Consider the following 22,082-nt stretch of genomic DNA (forward strand, 5'->3'; position numbering starts at 1 on the left):
GGATGGAAGGCATGGGAGAAGAGTAGGAGGAGGGAGCTGTACCTTGAGGGCTTTGAGGACAGTGGCTCCTTCAAATCTCTCATTTGGGGTGTGGGGGGATGTTTTGCCCCTGTAACCATCTCCAGCCAACATGATCCCCTGAAAGACATGACCACTGGTGAGGGATGAACTTGTTCCCCAGAAGAGGAGGAGCTGCAATGGAAGCAACTGGCACTCTCTTCCCCAAATACCCCAAGGCTACATTCATCAGAACAGGTGAGTTAGGTGGGGAGGCACTGCAGTTATCCATAAACATGGTCCATTCTGAGACACTGGAAAACAGCCACCCATCTCCCTACTGGGGATATTCAGGCACCCTCAGTCCCTTCCCAGGCTCAGCTAATGATGAATGAGAAGGCTCAACAAGGCTTTGTGGATGGACATCATTTGGGGTTGTATATAACATGAGTTAGAGAGCTATTTCGGCACAGGGTCTATCTTGCAACATATTTCTAAGAATGGCACAAAGAAGTGTCTCCCATGCACTTACATGGATGTGTTATGGGGACAAGCATCTGACTGCTCTCCACAGGCATCCTGGCATCAGTTCTAACACTAAAGAGTAAGATATGAACTTGGATCCTTTCCAGTGGCTGATCACACATTCAGCCCTCACAAATCAGATATTGGGGAGAGCATCAGGTGCTCAGCTCAGGTGGCAGTCATGTCCCCCCCAGGGCATCACCTACTCACACTGGCCACCCTGTGAAGTTCTCGGCACTGCTCCTCTGAAATGACATTATCCAGTAGAACTCGCTGGGTACCATTCAGCTGCTGCGAGTTGTAGACGAACTTTACATCGCTGTAGAGAAGTGGACCCCCTGATGGAAAGAGAGACACAAAACAACCCTGCTGAACATGCCCTGGCCTCATTGACATGTTGTACTGCGGCTGAGGGCCAGCTGAAGTCACCTGGGTGTGCTGCCAGGGAAAGAAATTCACAGCAGAGAGCAGAGTTTGGCCTCACATCACCAACAAAAGAAACAGAAGCAATGGAAACACCTGGAGATGAAATCAATTTGCTGCAAGAGCATCAGCATTTTCCACCTTCTCATTAGCTTCCTTGCAAATGTAAGGACCACAGCCTAAAAATACCAAAACCTGATGGGACACGATGAGAGACACGAACATCGGCTAAGTTGGCTCTCCTGCCAGCAGCCAACATCAACGAAGGCTGTAAGTTCCTATTGCATTTGTGCTGTGTGGATCTTGCCAGCTTGGCATGCAAAACCACTTTCTGCAATTGTCATCAGTGGGTTTTTTGTCTTTTGCACACATAGTGTGGTGCTGAGCTTGCAGCAAGTATCACTTACTCTCCACCAAAAAGGGGGCTGGGAATGACTGAAATGGAAGATCCTGAGGACAATCTTTCTCTGCAAGAAGCTGCCATGCCATGAGGAAGAGAGGGATTAGCTTTTTACATGAGGTTTGGATCCATCCCATTAAAATTTGCCTGATCACAAAAACATGGTGAGGACACTAAATCACCATCTTCTGAAGCTTCTGCCCCTGATCTCCTTGAAGAAAGAGAATTAAGGAGATGGTAACAATAAAAACCTAAACCAGATGTTTCTCCAGGAGGAAGGTGAAATGCATCTGAACTGTGGGGAAAATTTTCTCTTGTCACAGAACCACAATAAAATAGAGGAAACAGAGTCACAGATCTCCTCTCACCATGTGGCACAAGGAAACTTCTCTGTTATGCTGCTTTTATAATTGCTACTTTCTCTGTCTGTTGGAGCACACTCTGTGTTTTTGGAAGGTCTCCTTGGCCTATGGAGGACACATTACCTTGAGGGCAGAGCCCTGCCGCTAGCCCATGACTTTATTTTTGAAGAGTTAGGTCTCCTCATGTTCACTTTGCTGTTCTTGTTGCTCAATAATAGAATTTATTATAAATGCAGCTGGATCAGAAACAAGACTCTGAAATTTAGACTCTTGGCACAGTCCAACCTAGGATGAGTTTTCCAGCTTGGATGTTGCTCTTCCCCACCTATAGGCACACAAGGGATGAACCTGGAAGCCATCACTCACCACTTCCCCAGCTCCTTCTGTTCCTCCCAGGGAACTAGCAGGGGTTGTCCTGTGCCATGAACACTGAACCCTTGCTCCACGCCAGCAGTGTGCTCCTGGCTGCCTTCCACACCCCTACCACCTCTAAGCACCAGCAGAGAGTCCTATTTCCTGTGTCTGTGCTCTGTGGAAAACACCACAAAGAAATCGGAAAATTCTTTGCGCTTTTGGGAGTGAAGGAATTGGTAGAAAGGAGGAAGGGGAGGAAAGAGAGGAGCACAGAAGAGAAGGAATACAAAATTAAAATGGACTTCTCTTTTTCTCTTTTGGTCTTTTTTCCAAGTGAAAAGAGAGAAAGAAAAAAAGACAACAGAGAAAGGAAGCAGCTGGATGGACAAAAATACCATTCTCATTTAGAATGGTTTCAGTTTTCTTTGCAAACTTGAAAAAATTCTGCAACTAAACCAGAATAAAAACATAGAGAGAAGAAACAACAGAGAAAGACACACTCTGAAATTATTTCATTATGGAAAGCAAACAGACCAAAACCAAATGTAACGCAACCAGCTCTTGTCTTCAGCAAGTTCTTCAGGATCCTCCTGTGATATTTGCCTATTTTATGTATGGCTGAAGAAGGGATAACGATACTTTGAACATGACACTCAGCAGCTGGAGATAACTTGGGCCATGGAAATCTGTTAAATTCCTCAGAAAAAGCACAACCATCCATTGCATTATAGGGAGATTTAACTGCCTGCTGCTGTGGAGCTGACCCACTAGAGACACAGAACACGTCCTGGCTAGAGACCCATTGTTCTGCAGCGAGGAACATACTTTGGTATTTGGCTACAATATAATTTTTCAAAATTCTTATAGGAGAAATCTTGTCTTTTGACATTATGGTATTTTCTGTGATTCCTGAAAATGTGCTGAAATTCATTGAAATGTCTGCTGACAAGCCTTAAAACTGAGTGATTTGATGTAAACCAAGACATCACAAGCCAGCCTGCAAACAGAAATGGTTGCTAATAGGCAGTGATCCAGCACATTCAGCAAAGCATCATGACCAGACCTCCCAAAACTTAATGCCTCCAGCATCCGTCCTTCTGCAGCCTAGGCAAGAAGAAGCATTTTAATCTTAGAAACACTTAGAGGGAAAAAAATACTGGTGCCACCTTCCTCATGGTGAGGGGGACCCAGCCTCCCAGCTCCACATCTCAGGGCTCTGTAATGAGTGGCTCAGCAGGTGGGAAAAACATGTCCAAAAGCAGAACCATGGTGGTGGGATCCACAGACCCAGAAATGCTGTGGCATCATCAAAGACTTCTTTGTGTCTTAAATAAAATTTCACCCCCCTCAGACAGAATTGGCCCTCATTGCTCAGCAGCCAACCTTTGCAGTCTGCAATCTCCACCAAATGGAAAATAACTTCTGATTTTGTTGAAACATATTCATCAGACTTACCCTCCTTCAACTCTCGATCTGATTTTGGCATGGGTTTCTTTGCCAGGAATAGCCTCGGCCCTTCCTCTGGTTCACTGCTAATACTTGATGGGACACTGAGGAACAAGAGATAAGAAGAACATCATGACTTGGGCCACAGGTCTCCAGTTTCTGGGAACTGCACTGTTTTGCACCCTTTGGAAACCAGTGCATTAAAAAACTGGACATTGTGCAAATGTCACAACCATATATGTAGAAGTTTTCACCCTGTCCATGAAAAACAGTGTTTTTCTGGTAATGGGAACAACAGTTTCCACCAGCAAAGCACAGACACCAACAAACATGAACAGCACCACTTGACTCATCAACCAAGTTCCCTCTAGAATGGTTTGGAGGCACTCAGTTAAATAAGGTACTTGTGGAAAGTTTGTAATTATCAACCATGATGGTGTGCTGGGCTGGATGGGGAGCACCCATTAGGTGGCAGGTTTGTACCCTACCATGGGGACATCTCAACTGCAGGGACTGGTGAAGCCACGGGCTTAGCTGGGGTAAGTGGTGGCTCACCTGTGCTCATCCTGGCGGGCGCCATACCTGTTCCAGTAGTTCTGCAGGAAAAAAGAGAGTTCATGCTTCTCAAATTAATGCTCCAAACAAAGCCAGGGAGCTACCTGCTCTGCCTCACTCCCAGCCTCCCTGACATCAGCCAGCCTCTCTGGTATTGATCTATCCCACACAACTTTAAGCAATTGCCTGGGGTCACCAAATTGAAAATGCAACCCCAACACAACCTGGAATCATATGAACAAATACAGAGGGAACCCAGCTTGCCCAATCTTCTCTATCCCACTCAACCACCATGACAGTGATTGAGAGCCAGACTAGGCTGCGTCCGCATTTCCTTCATCTTGGGAAGGGTTGCCTTCCTTGCTTTACTATCAACATTTTCCCATAGGGAACAAACCAGGCCAAGATTCAGCTTGAGTCACCTACATGGGACTTGCTTTTTAAGAAAAGGGAGGGGGGAAGTGGTCCTATAGTTGTGAACTCCTGGAGGTCCTCGCCATAGCAGACCCAGGAATTACCGGCTCTGTGTAGGTGTATCCAAGGCCGGCCGCAGCCACTTGCAAGAGGTGAGACTCCAGCTTATGGCGCCTCAGCAGCATTTTTGCTTCCTGAAAAGAAAAGGGGAGTAGTTGCCCACGTAGCTTTCACAAGACACAGACAGTACACTTCAAGAGGAGTTTGTTTTTCACATAACACTGCAAGACTCCTATGGGATGAGGGATGCTTGGGTCATGCTTTTGAGGAACCACAGACACAGACCTGAGCCACTCACTACATTACACAAGTGGAGGTGTTCATCAACTCATCTGGGAAGCTTGCATCCCCAAAATACATGGCAAAGCAGGGACTCTGGTTGGGCTGTGCCTTGGTTCTCCACTTGGGATGCAGAGCCCATGAAGCAACCTGCAGAGCCTGGTGGTGGGTGGACTGCAGCATCACAGCTCAGGATGTGCTCAGGGTACTCACACAGGGTCCACAAAGCACAAACAGCTGAAAAGCACCCATCAGAGGGCTTCTTTTTTTAATTTAATAGTTCTAAACAAAACACTGGGGTTTCTCCTCGAAAATTACTTTGGAAAGCAAAAATCAGATTTTTTTTTAACAGAAAATTTCAGAACACTGAAAGCAATGACATGTTTTTGTCAAGTTTAGTTTTTTTCCTAGAGTTACTTTGTGAGAAGAAACAATAACTGTTCTAGTTTTATTCTTTACCATTTTCCTTTTTAGTGTTTTACCAAATTCACCTTGATTTTCCTGGAAATCAAGGAATTCACAAGGGAATGGAAAATCCAATTCCTCCTTACCCTCTGCTTATGGCATAAGGGGAACGAGCCCCCTCACAACTGTGATGGGATGGGAGGAACTTCTCCTTTTCTTTATTGTGAGAGAGGCAGTCCCTGGGGCTGCGGATAAAGGTTGCCTGGACAGAAGACTGTCCCACTGGGTGACTGAACACATACTGTTTGGTTATTTGACCCCAGCCTAACCCTGCGATAGCAAAGCTACTTCCCATAAAGCAGGCTGAGTGCTGAACTCCATCTTCAGTGACTTGAGAGTAACATTGACATCCTAGCCTTCCCTTGGGAAAATATTTCTCATCCCTCTCTTAACAAAGGTTACCCTCTGCTCAGTGCTTCATTGCATTCCTCATCTGGTCTCCCCTGGAGCACTGAACCAGAGGAGGGTTTATGTTGCTGAGGCACTCGGTCATCGCCCTTCCTGCCCTCGCTTGGGGTTTGCTAAGCTGAAGTTCCCATTTAAAGAAGATCCTCCCTCCAGTTTCTCCCCTACACTAGTGGCTCTGAACTCACATCCTGACAATTAGCTTTGACAGCTAGTTCAGCATCCCCACATCTGTTTTCAAAGTGGTCCCACTTTGGGAAAGCTGCCAAGCTGCTTTTATTTCCAACTGAAGCTTTTGTTAAAGCTTCCCATCTAGGCTCCTAGGTGACACTCACTCTTACCTTTCTGGGTTTCACAGTGTCTGGATCCATCGTACCTTCCAAGAGACCCTTGTAATAACTTGCATTCTCCAAGACATCTTCATCATCTGGGTGGAAGAGGAGGTAGGACTTGGCACACTCCAGTGCTTTTACGTAGTCACCAACTGGGAGACAACACAATTGTTATCAGGGGGGCAGAGGAGGAAACAGCCCTGCCAGTAGTGCTGGGGGCTCACGAGCAGCACAGGAGCAGCATGTCAGGGCAGAGCTGAGATGGGGAACTGCAGAGAGGGAGAGCACAGCTTGAGCTCTCCATCAGCTGAAGGGTGAGCCCCATGCTTTACAAGGCTCTTTTGATGCAAATTTGCCTTAACTGCTCCGTTTCACCAAAAAGGAAACTGAGGTACAGACACATGACTTCTCTGTGGTCATGCAGAGGTCAGATGGGATCCAAATTGGATACAAATGGGCAGGCAGAACGTGGATGCTGTCGACCAGCAAACTGCTTCTCTTCTGTGAAGCATCTTTCAGGGCTCTGAGGCAGTTTACCCACCACATTAAACCTCTAACTGGGCAGAGGAATAAAAAAGCCTGTACCCCACACACAAAAGGCTTTCTTCCCATTGCATCGATGAATGAAGAAGCTTTATGTTTGAGTAGCAGTTCTGCCCCTCACTCATTCTGCCCTTATCAGGAAAGAGCTCGTAGCAGAAGCCTGAGATAGCAGAATTCTGCTGAGATTTTTTATTTTATTTAACAGGACATAATAAAATACTATACAGGACCACACAAGTCGCAGTATATTATAGCACTGCCAACTCCTGATGTTTTGCAAGTAGTCAACTCCTGCAGCTTTACTTTGAATCTTAAAATATTCGGTAATCAGTAAAAATTGGCATCTTAGAATAAGCTTGTCCTAACTTCTGTATCTATCTATAAATATATTAACTTAGAAAATGCATCAATTGGTTTCAGTTAATGTGAAACATATAAATCCCTGGAACTTTAATGTCAAAAGGCAAATGAAACAACCCTAAAAAAGCATTAATTATTTTAAGAATAAGAATGTTTAAGGTTGGACTTTTAAAACCTGACTGCTGACTTTAAACACTTTTACAGAAATGCTTAATTGCATTTCATTCAACCTGATATTTGAAGAGCAAATTTCCAATGTCCTTTCTTTACTGACTCTCAGACCATGCCACTGCATCACAGTAGTGTGATCATCATGTTTTTCCCATAAAACAATTCAAACTTGCGTAAAAGGTAACAAAACTCTGCAAATGCTATGAGGAACAGAAAGACAGCCTTTACCTCTGTAATATGCAAACTGCAAGTAGTCATAATGGAGGGGAAGGAAATTTTCAATGGGTGAGATTCGGCCAGAACGTGTAGCAAGTTCTCTGACACAGTCATGTTTGCAGGCCAGGACTTGCATGTAGTGATCTGCCAAGAAAAGGGGGAGAAAACAGACTGAAGTGAGAAGGATGCTGGAGGTGCTGAGATGAGGACAGACAGAGGTTGAACATCTCTGGCTGAAGGACATGCAACTCGTGCTGCTCTGGTCCAGCAGGTGACTGCACACCTAAAGAGCTCAGGCTCTTTTCCAAAGCCAATGGAGAGATGCAGCCACACTTTTGTCCCCTTTGAGAAATGCCTTTCTCCTTCTGTCAACTGTAGAGGGAGCCTGAGCATCTCTTTTGTGTTCCAGGAGCTGCTGCTTCAGCCCAGGAAAGATGGATGGGTGCAAGGACATGCAGCTGGCAGGCAGCTCTTCAACCCCAGAAGCCAAACCAAAGGTGAGGACAACCACAGAGCAAGCAGAGATAGGAGGATAGGGTGGACATGTGTGCTGCCACATGAAAGCCATCCTCACACTCCCTTACTTCAGCTCCTCTTTAATCCTCTCCTTTCTGCAGCAAGAAAGCTCTGGGGGGGGGTTAGATGAGAGGGGCTGGTGCAGCTTCTCAAGCATGGCAAAGCAAGGCACCTGCAACGCAAGTCTGAAAGGTCTAAGGTGTAAATACTGGCAGCAAAATCCCTGTTTGCTGCTTCTCAAAGATGAGAGATCTCCCAGGGAAACACAAACATGTGGTAAACGTCTGCCATTAGCAAAGTTTCTTCATCGGTGGGAGTCCACGATATAGGCTTCGTATCAGCTGTACAGTTTCAAAGCCAATGCTGACATCTGATTCCAGTTTGGAGTCTTTGCTGCAATGTACTTACAAATGGACTTTCCTTGTTCTGTACACCATAAAAAACCTTAAGAAACAAACATGGGCTTAAAAAAAAAAAGTGTGCTCAGCTACTAAAGCATTCCTCAGAGCAGACAAGAAAATAGCCTGAGGAATGTGCAACGAAACCAAGTGGAAATTCAGAAGAGTCCCCACTTGCTCTGGGCAGGTAGCCTGATTACCATACACATCCAGGGTATTACATTGAGAAAAGCAAGCAGGAAAAGGACATAAACAACTTATTCTTGACATCATCTCTAGACATATCAAGGATGAGGGGGTCATTAGGAGCAGCCAACATGGTTTTACCAGGGGGAAGTCATGTTTGACCAACCTTACAGCCTTCTATAAGGAAGTAACTAGGTGGAGGGATGATGGTAGAGTGGTAGATGTGTTTTTTCTTGATTTCAGTAAGGCATTTGATACGGTCTCCCACAGCATTCTCATAGATAAGCTAAGGAAGTGTGGGCTTGATGATCAGGTAGTGAGGTGGATCAAGAACTGGTTGAAAGGAAGGAGGCAGAGAGTTGTGGTCAGTGGGGCAGAATCCAGCTGGAGGTCTGGTCTGACTAGTGGAGTCTCTCAGGGGCCGGTGCTGGGACCAGTGCTGTTTAATATTTTCATCAACGACCTGGATGAGGGAACCGAGTGTACCCTCAGCAAGTTCACTGATGACACTGAATTGGGAGGAGTGGCTGACACACCAGAAGGCTGTGTTGCCATTCAGTGAGACCTGGACAGGCTGGAGAGTTGGGCAGGGAGAAACTTGATGAAATTCAACAAGGGCAAGTGTAGAGTCTTGCATCTGGGGAAGAAGAACCCCATGTACCAGTACAGGTTGGGGGTTGACCTGCTGGAAAGGAGTGAACAGGAAAGGGACCTGGGGGTCCTGGTGGACAGGAGGATGACCATGAGCCAGTAATGTGCCCTTGTGACCAAGAAGGCAAATGGCATCCTAGGGTGCATTAGAAAGGGTGTGGTTAGTAGGGAAAGAGAGGTTCTTCTCCCCCTCTACTCTGCCTTGGTGAGGCCACATCTGGAATATTGCATCCAGTTCTGGGGCCCTCAGTTCAAGAAGGACAGGGAATTGATTGAAAGAGTCCAGCGCAGAGCCATGAAGATGATTAAGGGAGTAGAACATAGAATCATAGAATAGTTAGGACTGGAAAGGTCCTCAAGATCATCTAGTTCCACCCCCCCTGCCATGGGCAGGGACACCTCACACTAAACTATATCACCCAAGGCTTCATCCAACCTGGTCTTGAACACTGCCAGGGATGGAGAACATCTCCTTTATGAGGAGAGGCTGAGGGAGCTGGGTCTCTTTAGCTTGGAGGAGACTGAGGGGTGACCTCATCAGTGTTTACAAATATGTAAAGGGTGAGTGTCAGGATGATGGAGCTAGGATTTTTTCAGTGATATCCAGTGATAGGACAAGAGGCAATGGGTGTAAACTGGAGCATAGGAGGTTCCATGTGAACATCAGGAAGAACTTCTTTACTGTAAGAGTGACAGAGCACTGGAACAGGTTGCCCAGGGGGGTTGTGGAGTCTCCTACGTTGGAGATATTCAAGGCCCACCTGGACAAGCTCCTGTGTGATGTACTCTAGGTTACCCTGCTCTTGCAGGGGGTTGGACTAGATGATCTTTCGAGGTCCCTTCCAACCCTTGGGATTCTGTGATTCTGTGATAAATAAAGTTGTTGTAATTTAAACCTGTTTAAGCATCCTAGACCTGAAATCATCTATCGCTGAGAAGCACTGCTTTTTCTTGGTACTGTCAAGGGGCCTAGAAACTGGCTATATAGACAGGAATCAATTTACTGAAAAGTATCAGTCTCTGTGGTGGAGAGGTGAACCCCACACAGCAGCACTGCACATCTGCTTGGAATTGAAAAGACAAATTAATTTTGAAGAAATTTATACTCTCTTTTCTTGTATTAGTGTTCCTACTCCCTTCTGAAATATCTGGATCTGACTGCCCTGGACCCAGGGGTAAACTCTGGATTATGCTGTCCTCTAAAGAAACACTCAGTTGCATGAGGTATCTTATTTACATCTGTGTGCCCTCACTTCGCTGCTTCTTTGGATGCCTTAATGGCCCTGAGATTTGGAGTTCTTATTCCCAGGCATATCAGGCCAAACCAAGACACAGAACTTGCAGAGACCAACTGGCTTGTTCTCACTCCCAAGTGATGTGTTGGGTTGATGACCACCACACCACAGCCCTATTTGTGCTCCAGCACAGAAGTATCTTCTCTGCTCACTGGAGTCACAGTTGACTTGTACAGCACAGAAGCAATTTAACGGAGACCTGTTTGGTTGACAGCATTTTTCAGTGAGAAGGAAGGTAGGTTTTCTTTGCCAATAAAAGCTGATCTTTTGGAAGGCTTGATATTGCACTTGGTGTCCTGGCTATGGTTTTAAAAGCATGCATGACCAGCTGCCAGATACACTGGTACCAGGTCAGCCCTTACAACTCTTCTGATAATTTCTGCATGGGTAAGTAAACCCAACAAAGGCAGCATCCCATTCGGCATGTTGGTGGTTTCTCAGCTTGGTTGTTTCAATTAGATTTCCTGTCTTGACACAAGCGAAAATGAGACAAAACTGAAAAACAGTTTGCAAACAAATGAAGTATTTTCCACACAAGAAGAAAACATGCAGAGTTTGATGTAACTCCAAGGCCATGAGCAGATAGACAAATAAGATTCTTGTCACCAAACAAATCTTAATTTATTGCTCTTCTTTCCTTATGACTAATTAAATGTAATCTCATTTCTGCTGTGAATGAACCATTTTCATCCCCTCTGGCTCAGAGCCACACATACATATCTGAAGATTACATAGCAATGTTCAATTCTCTCCAGAGAATTCAGTCAAGATCATAATTAGGTGGGCCTCCACTAATGACAAATACATGCGTTTGGATAGAGAGGAAATCTGTGTTCTGAGCTTTTTGGCAACTTTCCTGGCCATCTGGAGTATGACCAAAAGGACTCTGCTGCTCTCCTCATATGCATTGAAAAACAGAGAAAATAAAAACAAGAGGCCAGCAATATCTAGATTTCAGTGAGGTATGTGAGACTGTGTACAGGGAAAATGGAGGCAGTTTATGTTAAAGCACCTATACTTCCAGCTCTTATGGAGAGCTGCAAGTGCTCCACACATCTGGAGCACAATTTTTCTGGCCCAGCTCTTGTTTGGGACCAAAATGAGATGTTCTATTTCCCTGTCCTCTGGATTTGCATTTTTTGGCTTTCCAAGTGCCTCCTTCAGCATTACTTACCAGCAGCAGTAATGGAAGGGAAGACACTTCATCAAATCTAGCAAAGGCCCAAACTCAAACATATTCCAGGGCCAAGGGTGAGAACACTAAAGATGCAAAAAGATCTCACCTGCAATAGCTTCGTAGAGGCCAGCCTTATATTCCAGGTACTCATGCTCCTCAAATCTCTGTGGTCCCTCGCACATGATCTGGCAATCTTCATCCTCAGAGTAGTACCCTTTCAATGCACTCTCCAAGAAATCAATAGCCAGCTCATACTCCTCCTTGTCATAGTGCTTTACCCCAGCACTGTAGTCTTCCTGAAAAGTAGGTAGGCAGAAGACAAGACCATGAGTGGGCTATGCTGCTTGGACCACAGCATCTTGCCCTTGCCAACTGCAGGTTCTTCTCAAAAAAAGCAGACAGGGACAGAACAATCTTCAAGTATTAGACACAAGCAGTTGCACCAAACCATGTTTAAGCCATCAATTGATTTTTGGACCAGTGGGACCTTGTTAACCTGCCTAAATGCTCTTCTGAACTCCTACATACTTAGGGAAACCTCAGTGCCACCTCCAGATTACGCATTATTTGAAAAAACATTTCTTTGGATTTATTCCTCCTACCCAGCAATTACACTGGATGCCAAAGGAAAAGACTGCTCTTGACCCAGGCACAGCTCTTAGAATAGCCCCTATGGAGCACCTCAATTAATTACACAAAAAAGAGCCACTCCTGCTTCCTTGTGTCTTCAGAAATCACAGAGGTGGGGGCAGCCCTGGCATTTGTGCTGGGCTTTCACTTTGGGGAGGTGGAAATAGTTGTCACTCTTCTGCCTGCCACCCTGCACCCTCACCAGCAAAGGTTTGTTTTCCTATATTGTAATACGGACCTTGGTAAGAATCTCCGCATTCAAAGACAGTGCTCTCTTAACCTCCTACACCTCCTCTCTCCATACTGCCTGACACTTAACCCAGGCACCTCTTTAACCCCGACTCACCATGTGCTGCTTGGCCTCCCGGTCAATCAAGCTGACCTTCCCTGCTGTGTTCTTGTAGTTTTCAATGTCCTGCTGTATTTCCATGTGCTCAGGGTTTGCCATAAAGAAGGTGTGAGCTGCATTTGCTGCCTCCTCCAGCTTGTTCAGCTGTAACAAGATAAGAAAGACCAAGTGAATTTGTGATGTAGGATAGTGAACACAGCAATTTATGCACACCTTCTGACACCTTTATCTCTGACACCCTTTTGACACCACTGGTCTGGGCAATGATGTCAATGAAAACCTCTATACAGAAGCTGTATCAAGTTACTTTGGATTTACAGATTCAGAACTGAGACAGAATCAGTTTCACCCTGGAGAGATGTTCACAAACAAACAAAAATGCTAGTGCTAAACACACCCACAGCAGCTGCCTGGAGCTCAAGAAGCAGGACAGATGTTCAGATGAAACATCTGGGTGACTTAGCAGGAGAGAGAGGGGACACTTCCATGGTTAATGCACTTGCTCCTGAAAGATAGCCACCATCAGTGACTACCAGCGAGATGCGGTCAGGCCACTGGGATTAGTCTGCAGTCTGAGCAGGCTCACCCAAGCTTTTTAGCCAGAATCAGGCTAATGCTAGCCTTGGCAAGGCTATGTCCAAGTACTGCTTGATAGCAAAATTCACCTTCAACCCTGTGCCACTACTTCTAGGCTCCTGAGGCACAAGAGCCAGTGAGCTTAGGCACACTTATGCAGCAGACAGTACAGCAGCTCACATGCAGAAATCTGCACGTGTACCCATAAGACAATCCAAATGGCAAAATGATGAGAACTGAAAAACCAGCTAGTCATATAGTAACTAGTTTAATCTCTGACCTATGTTTATCCTTAGAGATGTGGTTGAACTGTCAATCATCTGAGCAGCCACCTCATCAGCAGGTGGCTTGTTACCTCAGCAGAAATGTTTGCAACCATTTTTAAAATTAAAATACACATCCAATTACACATTAATGCCTATTGAACCAAGTGGGACTGGCATCTGGGTGAAATCACAGGGCCTTCTCTTTGAGGGATGCCTAGACATATATATCCTACAGCAATGTTGCATGAGCGGCTTATGAAAGTGATGAAGTGCTAAGGGAAAAAATGCAAAGGATCTGATCAAGGCACTTGGCTGCAGTAACAGCATGGCAAAACCTCCTTTTTTATGCTGAACATTGTTCTGAGCAATGTTCCAGGAACAACTGGAGTGGGGCAAGAGTAACAGGTTTGATTTGGCTGGACAAAGGAGAGTCCCTCTGAAAGCCCCAGGCCAACACCAAATCACTCAGCAAATCTGCTCCTATTTAGAAAGTGGACCTGTCTGCCAGCACTAATAAAATACCCAAGTTGTTTAAGTGGCAGAATGATGCCTCCTTTCCTACTGCACATAAAGCTTGGCAAGACTCCAGAAAAAAACAGGTGAAGACATGCATTATTTTTGCAAGGTAACCTCTTAGAGCAGCATGGAGGATGTGTGCGTGTTTTGGCTGTGAAGGAAGGAGCTGATGCCTTTTGAATCTCCACTCTCAAACAAAATTTCCAAGGCACATATTAAAAAATTATTGTAATGGGTTTCCTTTGGCTTTTCCTCAAAACGAGGTGGAATTAGGAAGTGCAGCAAGCTGCTGAAAACACCTTTTTCATTTAAAAAAAAATAAATAATATGTTATCAGTGATTGGGAGCCCACCTTAAAGTTGAGGGAAGCTGGAAAGATGCAGAGCACACTGGGACATGTATTTAGCCTCCTAGGACTCAGCATATCCCCCAGAGAAGTGTCCAGTGCTTTCATCTGGGCTGTTTAGATTAGGACAAGTACAAACACAGTCTGTAGAACAAGCATGCATGAATACCCACAAAAGGAAGACGAAAGCTCTGGTCAGAGAGCATCTCAGCCCACTCCCCAGATCTACCCTTTGAAACCAAAGCACCTTTGTGCTGCAACGCCAACAGAAATGCAAAAAATTTGCCTTGTGTAAACTTCAGAAGTTTTTCGGGATTAGCTCTGTGCTGACAACACATGCAGGGAAGCCAGCTTTTACTGCAAAAACAACATCGGTTCCACTCCTTCACTTGGAGTTTTCCTAAGAACACCACTCTTCAGAATAACCTCCTGGCTTCCTTGGCAAGCAAAATCACTACAAGTAATTTTTTTTTTCAGCTCAACACAAAAAACCCTCAAACCTCTTCCATGTGGATTTTAATTTTTTAAAAGAGATGTTTCTATTCAGAAACATGCATCCCATCTTGAAAAATCTTGTCTCAGTGTAATCCCATCCTGAAAAAGGTCATCACAGCTGGATAGCATCTGATACAGGATAAAGGATGGACCAGAGCATCTCATGATGGGAATTTTCAGGTCATGCTGAGTGTAGGTGGAACTGGCACTGTAGCTGGTAATCAGAAAGGTTGAGATGTGGCACGAAGTTTCTTGGAGACACATGAGCTGCTGACCCAATCCAGAGGACTTCTATTAAGCCACTATTTGAGCTGCTCAGGAGAATCGCATTCTTCCATGCCACATCACAGATGTCCATTCACAGGCAGTATTCTGTCTGTGAAGACTTAAAAGGGACCAAATGCATCTCAGCAAGGGACTGGTCCCTGAAGACACATCTGCAATTGCCTGTTGTGGGATGTTCTTTTTTTCCTTTGGTTCTAGCTCATTTTCAGAAAGCTGTCAAAAACTCTCACAGATCCTAGGATGGGCTTAGTTCTTAATGGATAACGCCCACTTCTGTGAGATAGGAAGAGTATGATTTCTAGACACAATAGAAAATGTCTTTCCCACCCTTCAAAAAAGGCTCATGATGTGTATAGTCCTCCTGGCTCTTCATAGCGGAGATGACCTTTGAGGGTTGCTAAGTGGACTTAAAGCAGAACATTTCACCTCAACACTTTTCAATTTGTCATGTCCCACATTTGCCTCAAAAACATTCAAGTAACAGAAAGAAGCCAACAGTTGCCAAGTTTGGGGGAGTTTTTCAGTGGATGTGTGTATACAAAAGCGAATTCCTAACTGGTAAGACACATTCAGAGTCAAGCACTGACATTAATTATGAAACACTCTGGGGAAACTTTAGCCAAAACACTTTGAATTCACAAGGAGCAAGATATTTTGGTTTTTAAAGGTCTGGGCTGGGACTCAGGACACCTGGACTCAGTTCCTGGCCCTGTCACAACCTTACTGTGCAGCCACTGGAAAAAACATTTTGTTTTCTTTGTGCCTGATTTTCCATTGTTTTAAATGAGTAACAATAAAAATAAAAGCATTTTTTCCTACAGGGCAATCATTTTGTTTATTTAGATGGCAAGCAACTCAGGGACCATAAGCATGTGCAAGCACATAAAACAAGGGGATTCTGATGTTTGTACAACCACTGCTGAATGAAAATCTGCAAGGAGAAAATGACAACTGTAGAATTACAGCCTTAGTATGTGCTTCAATATCTGCTTGTTCACCCCACTGAAATGATATTGCTGGGCTATAGCTGCAGCTTTGCACCAAACCCCGAGTAATTTGCCCAGAGATGACACACAAAATCAACACTAGCAGTGACAGAACCCCAGGAACACCATGTCCATTTTGATCTTACCATGACAATAATTAGAGACAAGGGGAAAACACAACACACCACTGTTCACCCCAATTCTGAGTTTTCATGCTGAAATCAGGTTTGGTTTTTTTTTTCCTTGTTCAAATGTTAGGATTATTTCATTCCACAGAAAAAGAGCACAATTATTTTAAGTAGGAAAACCTCAAATTAAGAAATTTCAGCAAATTGCAAATGCTTGGTTTCATTCTCATCTGGGACAGTGCTGGCATGGACTTCAGTGTGACTGTAACTTCCAACTTCCAGTAGTGGCTTGGATTAGGAAGGCTGTTTTAATTGGAACATTAGGTAGAATCATAGGCTGGGGAAAGGACCTTGAATGAACATTTTGAACATCACCAGACAACTGACTTCAAGTCTCATTGGTTACCATTGAGAAAATGGAGCTTTCATGGGCTGCATGATGGAACATGAGTTAACAATTCCTTAATAGCTCATTGTCATTCTGGTAAATGCTGAGCTATGTGTCAGCCAGTAAACTCCATGCTGAGCAATCTGATTTGTACCTGTAATGCCACTTTCACAAGCCTGCCATGCTTAGGAAATAAACTGTCTCACTGGAACATGTCTAACCTTCTGCTTGATTTTGTCATAACCTCAGCAGCTGCATCCCTCAAAGAGAGACACAGAGCAAACATCTCATCAGTAATGCTCACATGAAAACAGCTCAGACTGGCTCAGCATCACGTGCAGGTGTGTGCTCCGAATTCACACTTGCCCTCACTATGTGCAGATGAATGAATTGCAACTGAAGCCCATCTCATACCAGGTGCTCAGAAAGGTTGCATAAAACTTATGCCACACACCACCACCGTGGTTTTAGCTATAATGACCCTAAACCTGCAGCCCTTGAACGTTTGTTCTCTGATGCTTGGCAGTGGGGATAATGAAGTGGAACGGGCAGTGTACCAGGTCTATGAAACAAGCATTAGACAGCCTTACAGTCTGCTTGTACAACCACCACCACTTCACTTGCACACTGACACAGTGCCATTTATGGGCAGAAGAAGCTGTAGCTAGAATATCTACAGTTACTGAGGTGCTCCAAGTTTACCTTGAAGTTCTTTTTTGCAAGAACAAGGATAAAAGAAGGTTTTTTTTGGGAGGGAAAGAGAAGAAAGGCTTACACACTGAAAAATGTATCAGATCCCTCAAAATCCCAGCAATTCTTGCCACATCAAGACTGGACCTACCTGAACAGTAGTTGATTGCTGAGTGCCTGAGCTTGGCAAGGAGACTGTGAGAAATAAATTCAGACTATTTGGCTGACCTAGAAACCAAAGTCTCAAACAACTGCTCAATGGTTTGCTGAACAGATACTGTTTTTCTTAAACTTTTCCATAGGTCCACTGCTGCTGTGCTGCATCAGAGGTTTAGTGCACTGTGCTCTGCAGAGCAGGAACACTCTGGGCTTGATAAACATAGATAACAAGGAAAATAAAAGGCTCAGTGTCACGAAGGATTAATCTCATTGAGTCTATGGAGAGTTTACTGCCTGGGTGAGTAGAAACAAGTACCAGTGAGACAGCTACAAATAGCATATGACTTCCTCCCAACTTCTATTATTGCAATTAGAGAAAGAAGAAAGTTTCCAGAGAAGTTTTCCCTCTGCTGATGGGATTGCACATTTGCCAAAAGGTGCTCAAGCTGTCTTCTGCCCCCACCAGCAACAACTAACCCTGCAAAAAAATAAAATCAGAGAGAAAGGCAATCATATGTCTTGAAAGATCCTTGCTCGAGTGTAGGGAATGGGTACCAAGTGACAAAGATGTGAAACAGCCTTCGAGTTCATTAGCACACCATCCCCTGCTCTCCAAAGAGTTTACTAGTTTCTTGTCTTCAAATTCAAGATAAATATGGCTGGACCCTGTCCTTGCTGCTACTGTGACAGGAAGCAATAGTGGTGCTTTCCTGGAGGCTCCTCATGGATCTTTTCAGAGGTCTTCTCCATTTCCAAAATGCAGGCAGCCTCCCTTCAGTGTGCTTTGGACACTTCCTCTCAGACCACTGCAGTGTGCCCTACTGCTCACCAGTCACTCTGGAGGACACAGATCCAAAACAGAACAAATTTGGAGAATTAGTACAGGGAAAACTTCTCATCATAAAGGAAAATTAGGAAGGGTTTGGGTTTTCCCGTTATTCCAACACGTGATTTTTCAGTACACAAACACACGCAGAATGGTAGGTATTTGGTCAAAAGAGTTGACTAAACATTGAATTAGTCTCTGGAAAATGGCAGATAATTAGAAATTTAAAACCAAACTAAGCAAACCATTTGAGTATTCTTCACAAAACGATTTTTTTCAATTAACCAAGGACAGAAATCAGATTTCCTAACAAATCTCTCACTTGAGCCATGCTGACAGTAGTTTATGTAAGTGTACACGTGTACATGCCCAGCAGACTGACTACATCACCCCACCCCGCCCCTCCTGAAAAGGACATTCTGCACTGAGAAAATTAGACTGAGACACTTCCTTCCTTCTTTCCCTCTCCGATGTGCTTCTTTAAACTGTTTCCAAACAGGTAAGAATGAAGATTTTCACACGTTTCTGGCTGTTCATTGTATGCTTCAGTGCATACATAATCTAACAAATACTGCACACGGAGCAGCGCATTACTCACAGCAAGTGACTTGTAAAACCACTTTCCAGCAGGAAAGACCCTTCCCACATAAATCCACATAGCAGGCAGTGGGAAATGCATTTGTGTTTACTGAACCTTCGATCAGACTGATTGTGAAAACACTGAGACAGATTTTGTCCTGTATAAGCACTCAGTTCCAACATACTCTCATGACAGCTAAGTTGCCTGTGAAACAGTATTTTCAGACAAGTAAAAATTCTTAGAACATGCAGCGTGGGCTCTCCTGGCAAAAACCAAACCCCCTACAACTGAGATTTTAAAGTAAAGCTTGGGCAAGAAATTTCTTTTAGATGGGATTCTTCCTTCTGTGCCAGTAGGTGACAGGCGAGATCACAGACAGGAGCTGGCAGTACACAGATTTCAGCACACTACTCTGTACAGAAAAAGATCACTTCTATCAGCTGATAGCTGACCAGTTGTCCCCTTCCCTCCAGCTGCAAACATAAAACCACGCTGCCAAGACACAATGGCCACGCCACAGTCAGTGGTGCAAAACACCCTGGACCATGGGTTCTGAGCAGCTCCTCCAAAAGCTGTGTCTGGCTAAAAATGGGCTCTTTCTCTATTTTTAAGGATGCCAGCATAATTTGAAAGCTAAGTAGGAGCTTATAATTTTCACTGGAAGAGGTGGAAAGTATTCAATGCTCAGGAGTCTGTGCAGATGGTTACCCATGAGGCTCCTACACCCAGAGGAGTTTTCCTTGGTCAGGTAATTAGAGATGAGCCAGTGGCCTTTGGAGATGAGTAGCATGGGAGAAGCAACACACTTTCAATCTAATGTCAACAAGCAGTGATAGATACTAAAAGATATGGGGTATAAAACTAGCCAAGATTTCCAGAGCAGAGGTTTTCCTGTGCATGTTATTCCTCCTGTTATAGCATCCTTGTGGCAGCCCCAGCCATTGCACACCCAGGATAAGCCTATGCATTTTAACCTAATGAAATGGAGCAGCTGGGTACAAACACTACATGTCTATCCCCTTCTCACAGACCACGAGCAAGAGTCCCATGGGCCACAGGCTGTTCAAGAAATAAGGAGCTTTCATCTGATATATTGACTGATAACAGAGAGGACTGTACAGAGTCCTGCAAAGAATCTTGGAAATACCTGGGAAGAAAGAGGTGAATCTTACTAAAAGATTTGCTGGCAAAGAGCAAGGGAGACTTTTGCCCATGAAGGGAGGAAAGTCGAGGCTGAAATACTCCAATCTCATTTAAGTTAAAACTGATTGAATGCTTTTAGGGAAAAAACAGAACAAACCAAAGTTGTCAGGCAATGAAAAGGGCTGTGGGGTGCATCAAGTAAGCCTGAGTCACAGGAAGAAGCAGACAGGGCATGCTTTCCAGCAGCAGAGGTGCCACGGGAACATAACAATAGTCCACATTTCCACCGAGTCTTCCAGCCATAGGAAACCAAAGGCATTTGATTTGGGCCAAGAGCAAGCTTATCTGTGATGAAATAACTGAAGCAAAGTGATGACACAGACATGGAATGGAGAACGCCTGGGAAAGGATCACTTTTTTATAGTGTCTAAGATCCCAACACAAGTATAATCCACAACACAGAAACAAACTTTACAGTGTTTATTCTAAGGACATTGAAGGCCAAAGTACGCTGCAGCACATCTTTATCAAAAGACTTGCTATCAGTAAAGCATTTCACTAAAACAAGTGACATACAACCTCTTTTTCCAATGAGGGGATGAGAGTTATACTCTTGTGACTAAGCTGATTAACAAATACACAAGCGATGGTGAATAATCTGAGAGCTGTGTATGACAGGTTGATGTCATGCATGTACCAACAAGAATAAGGCAACGCAGCTTATTCTGACAAACTTCTGTATATCAGTACTTCTCCTGGGAAAGGACTGATGGCATTTGTCCAGTATGTCTGCAAGAATGCTGAAAGCATGTCAGAGACTGAATCCAAAATTAGCAGAACTGTCACATATTCTTTGTTTTCCAGATTCTGCATTTTCCCTGCATCTTCCCTCTCTGAGACCCATAAAGCAGTATCTTTACAGTTTAGTTAATTTTTTCTAGCATCCTGCCTCCCTGGACATTGCAACTAGTCATGCTGCACTGGTTGATAACATCAGGCACTGAGTCAGACTCCTGAGCTGTCTCCACACTGGTATCTCTATAGAAATAATTACTAAATCACTTAAGAAAAGCCCAACAGAAAAATGAGAGACAAGCAGAAAAATTCTTACGGCAGAAATTTTCCACCCTTTTCAAAGTTTAGCAATGGCTCAGCACCTTTTAAAAGAGTCAGACATGCCCTTCATGAACCAAAGTTTCCTGTGAAAATGCATATGCTTGTCTTCAGTATCATCCACACAGCTATACGTGCCCCTAGAAAACACCTTTCAGAGAGGACGCACAGATTACTCATGACCATTCTGGAGCATGACTGCTGAAAAAATGATACTCCTTTTTTGCAGCCCTCTTCTGATGTAAATAGAATTTTCTCAAACGGCTAACCTAAGCCCTGCTCCAAGCCTGAAAACTGCCTCTCACTACTTTTCCCTTGAGCAATAGAAAGCTCATCTCCTGAAGAAGGTACTGACTGACTAATAGTGATCATGGTGAGTTTATTTGACTAACAACAGAACATCTGTTTGAAAAGCAGAGTGCAGACCCCTGAGGGTGGGCTGCAAACAGGACTGCTACCTGAGAAAGAGGTTGTTATCTCTGTTCCCTAAGCTACAGTGGGACAACAAAGGGAGAAACAAACAAGCCATAAATCCCAAGGAGAAAAGAGACTCATAGCCATTCCCTTAACCCAAACCCCTTGACAGTCTTCAAGGAAATGGCTTTAATTACCAAGTTTTTTTTCCAGACACAACATTTCTGGAATACCTTTTCTAGGACTCAAGTCATAAGCTAATGGATCACAATTTGCAACTGCTGAATGTTTGGAAACCATCATGGTAGTGATAGACATTAGGGCATTGCAGACCCGATTAGATAAAGCATTAGATCACTATTCCAATTCAACATTTTAGCATTTAGCGAAGACTGAAGATCTACAGATCAGGGGTGGGCTCTGCTCACCATGAGGGGAACTGGCAGATATCAAGAGAAAGCAAACAGAGTTTAAGCCTTAGGTGACCTTGGGGAAAACTGCCCTTTTTGAAAAGAGGCATTTGTGCTGATCTAGTAGATCCACCACTTCTGGGCCAGCACAAAGATGCCACATTGGAAGCAAAGCTCATAGGGAAAGAGAGAAACTACAAGGAAGGAAGTGAAAATAATTCTGCACTATCATCTCCGCTGGTCTGGAAAGCA

The 22,082-nt window shown here is 44.3% G+C and overlaps 1 protein-coding gene across 1 annotated transcript in view; it reads right to left on the reverse strand.

Moving 5' to 3' along the window:
- The window catches only part of P3H2 (prolyl 3-hydroxylase 2), a 71,566-nt gene that overhangs the window by 4,269 nt on the left and 45,215 nt on the right, over window positions 1-22,082 (reverse strand). The window contains exons 2-10 of the mRNA XM_005142321.2: window positions 12,507-12,653; window positions 11,637-11,826; window positions 7,320-7,451; window positions 6,027-6,169; window positions 4,581-4,670; window positions 4,063-4,103; window positions 3,517-3,611; window positions 733-860; window positions 43-138 (exon numbers count right to left, since the gene is read on the reverse strand). Of these exons, the coding sequence (XP_005142378.1) occupies window positions 43-138; window positions 733-860; window positions 3,517-3,611; window positions 4,063-4,103; window positions 4,581-4,670; window positions 6,027-6,169; window positions 7,320-7,451; window positions 11,637-11,826; window positions 12,507-12,653 (1,062 nt within the window). The remainder of the gene's footprint in view (window positions 1-42; window positions 139-732; window positions 861-3,516; window positions 3,612-4,062; window positions 4,104-4,580; window positions 4,671-6,026; window positions 6,170-7,319; window positions 7,452-11,636; window positions 11,827-12,506; window positions 12,654-22,082) is intronic.

This window comes from Melopsittacus undulatus, chromosome 6, assembly GCF_012275295.1.
Source record: "Melopsittacus undulatus isolate bMelUnd1 chromosome 6, bMelUnd1.mat.Z, whole genome shotgun sequence".
NCBI lineage: Eukaryota > Metazoa > Chordata > Aves > Psittaciformes > Psittaculidae > Melopsittacus > Melopsittacus undulatus.